Source organism: Pygoscelis adeliae, unplaced genomic scaffold (assembly GCF_000699105.1).
Source record: "Pygoscelis adeliae isolate BGI_AS28 unplaced genomic scaffold, ASM69910v1 Scaffold650, whole genome shotgun sequence".
NCBI classification, from domain to species: Eukaryota; Metazoa; Chordata; class Aves; order Sphenisciformes; family Spheniscidae; genus Pygoscelis; species Pygoscelis adeliae.
In genome coordinates this window covers 33,952-40,094 of record NW_008823878.1, presented here as the reverse complement: position 1 = coordinate 40,094, position 6,143 = coordinate 33,952, and the positions used below count along the sequence as shown (strand labels likewise).

General features: G+C 58.9%; 1 protein-coding gene across 1 annotated transcript in view; it reads left to right on the top strand.

Moving 5' to 3' along the window:
* MROH6 (maestro heat-like repeat family member 6) overlaps positions 1–6,143 on the top strand; it is a 55,456-nt gene that overhangs the window by 23,824 nt on the left and 25,489 nt on the right. Inside the window, 5 exon segments of the mRNA XM_009334583.1 lie at positions 2,002–2,124; positions 3,197–3,343; positions 3,539–3,565; positions 5,028–5,150; positions 5,679–5,758. Of these exon segments, the coding sequence (XP_009332858.1) occupies positions 2,002–2,124; positions 3,197–3,343; positions 3,539–3,565; positions 5,028–5,150; positions 5,679–5,758 (500 nt within the window).

Genomic DNA, 6,143 nt, shown 5'->3' with positions numbered 1-6,143 from the left:
TTCACGTCCCGTTTGTCACCCACCGGTGTCCCCCAGCCCCCCCTCCGCGGGGCCGCTCTCCATCCACCCATCCGTCCCCCAGCCTGAGCTGACACCGGGGGTTGCCTCGACCCGGGTGCAGGACCTTGCACTTGGCCTCGTTGAATTTCATGAACGGACCCACAAATTCTTTGGTGCCAGGAGGGTCTCTGCAGGATTCAGGGATGGAGGTGCTGTGGCAGCCCGGGATGTGTTTGGAGCTGCTCAGGCTCTGTTACTGCCAGGTGCCATCTCGTGGGCAGAGCCGTCATCGCTGTCCTGTCCCTGGCAGCCTGCCTGGCTCTGCGTGTGTGACAGCCCAGTGAGCCTCTGCCTGCTGCCAGAAGGGGCTTTTTGGCTCCTGCTTCTTCCTTGGGCTGGGGCTCGTGTAGCCCCACAGGTTCGGGGAGTTAAGCCAGCGCCACAGGAAAAAAACAGGAGTTTTCTTCTGGCTTGGCTGCCTGTCCTGGCTTGCCGTGGGGTCAGATGGGCTAAGCGCCCTGCTTTGACAGCCAACTGTTAAATTAGCGTGGCTGAATCATGAAATGTCCCCATCTTCTGCAGCATTAACTCGTGCCTTCGGTGTGAGCTTCTTGCTCCCTCGGACCCTCAAGCTTGCCCCGTCCCTGTGGCAGGGGGGGGACCTAGCTCTTCCCACTCCTCTGGGCTGCAGCCCACCCAGCTGGTGTCACCCTGGGGGCTGTGGCAGTGTCTCCCCCTGCTCCCCAGAGCATCTCTAGCTGGTGAGACGTTTCTCTGGGCTCCAGGAGCTCTTGGCTGTGCCAGGATGGTCTGGTGACATCTCTGTCTTCCTGTGCTGCGCTCCACCGAGCCTCGCGCCCACCATAACACCGCAGACTTGCTGCCTTCGCTGGAGCAGCTGGGGATGCTGCTCCACCTTTCCTGGGCAACCTCCAGCTCATGTGCTCAAGTCATAGAATCATTGAACGGTTTGGGTTGGAATGGACCTTTTAAAGGTCACCTAGTCCAACCCCCTGCCGTGGGCAGGGACATCTTCGACTAGATCAGGCTGCTCAGAGACCCCTGCCATGGGCAGGGACATCTTCGACTAGATCAGGCTGCTCAGAGCCCCGTCCAACCTGACCTTGAATGTGTCCAGGGATGGGGCATCCACCACCTCTCCGGGCAGCCTGGTCCAGTGTTTCACCACCCTCAGTGTAAAAAATGTCTTCCTTATATCGACCCTCCTTTAGTTTAAAACCATTCCCCCTTGTCCTATTGCTACAGGCCCTACTAAAAAGTCATCTGCTCGTGGATGCTTTGCAGCGTTTTCTTCACTGCCAGCTCAGACCCTCCTTCGCTACTGTGGAGCTGAGGTCGGGGTTGAGCTCCTCCTGCCTGTCGTGGCCAGACTCGTGGTCCGGCTTCCCTTTAAATTCAGCCGGCGGCGCTGCACCGTGTTGCTCTGCCCGGCTTGATCGCCCCACCGCCGAGCGCTCCCCCCCTGCCTGCAGCTGCCTTTAAGTGCAGTGCAAACACAAGCTAATGGTGCCTGGCTTTACTCCAGCTTATACAACTCTGTCAAGGGCTGCTCTTGAATAAACTGTTTATGGAGTTTCAACCCAGCTTGCTAGACCTCCTGGAGGTATAGCAGAAAGGCAGGACCTGCTAAGCCTGCTTTGCTCTCGCTTCCAGCCGGAGTGCTCGACCGGGCTCCTGTCTACCGCAGAGCGGCTGACATCTGCCCGCTGGAGAGCGCGCGCCGTGTCTGTCCTGCCCCTGTGGCTCCTCTCGAGCTGTGTCCCAGCCTGTCACCCAGACAAGGACAGCGTTATTGTGCCCTATATCCCCTGGAGGCAAGTCCCTGCCCTGGGAGAGGGGAGTGCTGGCTGCCAGGACTGCTCCCAGCTGGGCATGGCTCAGGTGCCAGGAATTAAACCAATAAAGAGGCTCTCTTTAAGTGTCAGCTGGGGCTGGTGAATTAATAGCTTTCTGCTAATGTGTTTTCTCTGCTTCCTCCAGGGACTTGCTTCCTGCTTTGGGATATGTGCAATAAATCACCTGGAGGAAACCCTGGCCAAGCTGGAAGACTTTGTTAGGTCTGATGTCTTCAAGAAATCTGCGGGACTGTTCAGTATCTTCAAGGTAAGAGCCAAAGGGCCCCTGCTGTGACACAGCCGGCAGCAAAAGGCTCATGCAGCCTTCTTCGGATATGGTGTGTGCTGGAGCGCTCCTCGGGAAAGGAGTTAATTTCCTGCCTCGGTGCATTTGGCTGGGGGCTGGGATACCCTCCGCCTCTCCAGAGAGCTGCTCTTGGCATCAGAGGCTGCTTGGCATTAGCTCCTCGCTCTCAGCCGTACGCTCCTGCAGACTTGCGTCCCGGTGAAGCTGCTTGCTTGCTGGGTGGGCTCAAGCAAGCTGTAACTTGGCTTCTGTGTCCGTCGGGGGACCCCGGCCTGATGTGGAGCGTGGTTTGGCTGTCACCAAAGTTGCTGCTTGACAGCGATCCCCAAGCGACTCCCGCAGCCATGCGAACGCCCCAGGACAATGCCCTGAGCGCTGGCAGCAAAAACCTGTCCTCAAACTTTCTGACCCAGGCAGCTATTTGAATTCCTGGTCTCTAAGACTGGATGTTTGAGGGACAGGATTAGGGCTGCACGGGCATGGCAGAGACCCTGGCCCACGACAGAAAGGTGCCCGGAGCTCGGGAGCTGGCCGTGGAAGCCCTCCTGCAGCCCTTGTCCCTGCCCTGCCCCTCAGGCCGTGGTGCAAGGGGGTTCAGCCACCAACTGTTCCCTGGGACGGTGCAGGTGAAACCTTTCAGCAGCGCTGGTTAATGGGCAGCGGATGCTGATTTCTAGCATGGTAATTAACTGTCAGTTAACCTGGCCAGGCTGGGGCTCATGTACGTCCCCGCAGGGCTCTAACAGGTAACACTCGATGGCAAACTGGGGGTCGTGCCTCGGGTAGAGACGTGCTGTTAGTGCAGCTCACGCTCGGACGCCTGACGCTCCATAGGGGCTCTGGAGGTCGCTGCCACCACCAAAATGATGGGAAGCAAAGGCCTGAAACCCGCTCAGAGGGGCCCTGTCTTCTAGGGGGCACCTTCAGCTGGTCAGGCAGACCCTGCAGAAACCACCTCCCCGTGAGACGTGGGAAGAGCTGGCCCTGGCTTCCCCACCATTCCCCCCATTAACTTTCTCATCTGCTGTAACAGGACCGTAGTGACAACGAAGTGGAGAAAATAAAGAGCACTCTCATCCTCTGCTATGGATACGTAGCTGTGTATGCGCCCAAGGAGCTGGTGCTGTCCAGGATCGAAGCAGACATCCTGAAGAACGTCTTCCAGTACTTTAACACCAAGGTAAGCTGCTGGGACGCCCTGTCCTCCCTGGGGAGGGAGAGCACACCCGGACGAGCTGGAGCAGCCAGGCTGTTCCGGATGCTCCGCCTGAAGGGTCCTGCTGGGACCTGCGGGCAACCCCTGGGAGAAGGTCATTCACTGCAGAGTCTGCTCACTTGTGCATTGCTAATGTGTTTTGTTTTTTCACTTGTTCAGGTTCTGGGAATAAAGGTAGAAACCAAGGTACAGTGTGAGGCATTAAATCTGAACTACTCTCTGCTCTTTCCTGCTGTCTCTGTCTGCCTCTTGCTCTGGGTTCCCCTCGAGAGCAGCCCCGTGCTGTGCTCACAGCAGCACTTCTCTGCCCGTGGGGACCAGGAGAGCTGCGGGAGCTGCTGCTGCTGCTCCTCGCCCTGAGCTCCCCAGCCCGGTCCTCCGTGCTGGAACCGAAAGTGCCAAAACTCACAGCAGAGGGGAAGAGAAAAACGCCTTTCTGGCAGCACAGGAGCTGTAGGTGAAAGCATGGCTCGGGTGGGCACCACCATGGTGAAATGCTGAGCTGACCAAAGGCTGTGTTGACCTCCCATGGGTGCCTGCGGCCGAGCTCGCTGCCGGCGGGCAGACCGCCGCCCACCCGCTCTGCTGAGGCCGTGCCTTTCCTGCGAGCTCTGCGTGGCTGGAGCTCGCAGAGCCGTCCCCAGGAGGGAGCGAGCCAGTTTGGGTTTGCACTCGTGGCAAACCGAGCCGTGCCTGCCCTGGGAGGCGAGGGCTGGGGTTCCCTCCCCGGAGCTGCTCCAGGGCTCTGGTACGGTGTGGTGCTCACCTCCCCTGCCCGCAGAGAGGACGGTCAGGCAGCCCCTCTGACTCCCCGCACCCGTGCTTTGCTGGGGAAGCTTGGGGACTCCAGAGACCAAGCTGCAACCCACAGCTTGGCTAAAATCCGCTAAACTAATTTTCCTGCTTCCCCTTGGAACAATCATTCAATGGGCAGATATTAAAATTCATGTTACTGTCCTGGGGGCAACAAGGGGCTGTTTTTATATTTCTCTTTTTAAAGGCTGAACAAGAAAAATGGCATTTGTCAAGTTGAACTGTCAGGCCAAGGACGACTCCTCTGGGCTCCACTAATGCGTTTTCCTTCTGGGCTCCCACTGGCACTAACAGCTTCTGCAGAGCATCTCCAGCCACCGAGCTGGGGACCTTCTCGCTCAAACCCTCCCCTGGCTCCCTGCCCGTCCGAGGGGCTCACCTGAGGGCTGGGAGCGCTCTTAATCGGGGTGCCTCTTCTCGACCCCATGTCGACTGTCCTAGACCCCAAGCTGTGTAGGAGGAAGAGCTCCTGCCAACTTCTGGAGTTGCCTTGAGCGTGCTCGGGGTGCTGCCTCGGCGGAGAGGAGGGAGACCCTGGAGGACTGTCCTCTTCCCACGTGCTGCCAGGGCAGAGGCTCCTGGTGTCCAGCTAGTCTGTGACACTGGGGTGGCCAGCGGGGACAGGGTGCCCTTCTGCTCCCCAGTCACCAGAGAGCCTGTAACGTGGATAAAGAGCAGAGAGCTGAGCCCACACGCTACTAACAGCACAGGCCAAGCTGTTGTGCTCAGCCTGAGCACCGGTTTTCTTGGAGGGACACCAGTGCTGGGTGGGATGACAAGTTATCGTTGTGCGGTAAGCCTGGTCTTCACCTCTCACCCTGGGTTCTGCTCTCAGGACCTGACCCTGAAGCTGTGCCTCATCCGGAGCATCTGCATGATCAGCCAAGCCATCTACAACGGTGTGAAGTGTGGGGACTTCGTCTTCTCCCGCAAAGCTGAGCTTGTGGCCCAGATGGTGGTAAGAGCAAGCCCTGGAGGGTGGCCTGGCTTGGGGCTGGTCCTAGAGGACACCGGGGCAGGTTCCCAACCCACGTTGCTGAGGGTTAAGCGTAGGTGTAGCTGCTCCATCTCTGGAGCTGGGGTCTGGGTGCCTTGTGGGAAGGGCGGGTATGAGTTTGCCCTGCTGAGCCCTGTCCCCGCCTGTCTGCTGGGCTCTGCTGGAGCAGGGTGCTGACCTCCGTGGACCTGCAGACCTGCAGTCTGGGCTCTGCCTGCCCTTTGAGAGAGGGCAGGTCCCAGCAGGGAGCTGAGCGGTGGGAGAATGGCTCGCTGCGAGCAAAAGCAGACTTGCAGTGAGCGATGGTGCTGCACCTCCGTGGCCGTGTTGTCCGAGGTGGTTGTGCAGCATTTGGGGTGTCAGGCCATCCTGGCTTGCTGTCCTGGAGGGGCTGGGCTTCGAGGCAGCAATCACCCTAAAGCTTGGCCCATGCCCAGAGTGGGGTGGAGGTGGATGTGACCGTAACCATCACCTTGTTCTGCCTTCCAGGAGTTCATAAAAGCAGAACCGCTGGAGGCGATTCGGACGCCGGTTCGCCAGCGGGCGATGATCACCTGCACTTACCTGGTGTATCCTTCCTCTGCGCCCATCCCTGCGGGAATGCCGCTTGCAGGGCAGCGCTCGCCGGAGCTGCTGCACCCGCAGAGCCTGACCCCGCTCCCCGCTTTGCCCTGTGGGTCTGACGGCAGAGCCGAGGCGCTCTGCCTCAGTGGGCACGTTAATAGAGCTGTGCTAGACACAGCGTAACTGGACGGTCTGGTTGGCACGGCTGCCAGCTAGCTTTCCCCAGCGCTCTCGGGCTCAGTTCTCGTTGGACTCTGCAGTAAGTGTTCTTCATACAAACCAGAGCCAAGGGCACTGCACTCTCAATTACACAAAGATGACTTCTGAGCTCCAGTTAAAAATACTCAGCACGTCACAGCTCCTGACACAGATACTGGGAACACTCTGCCT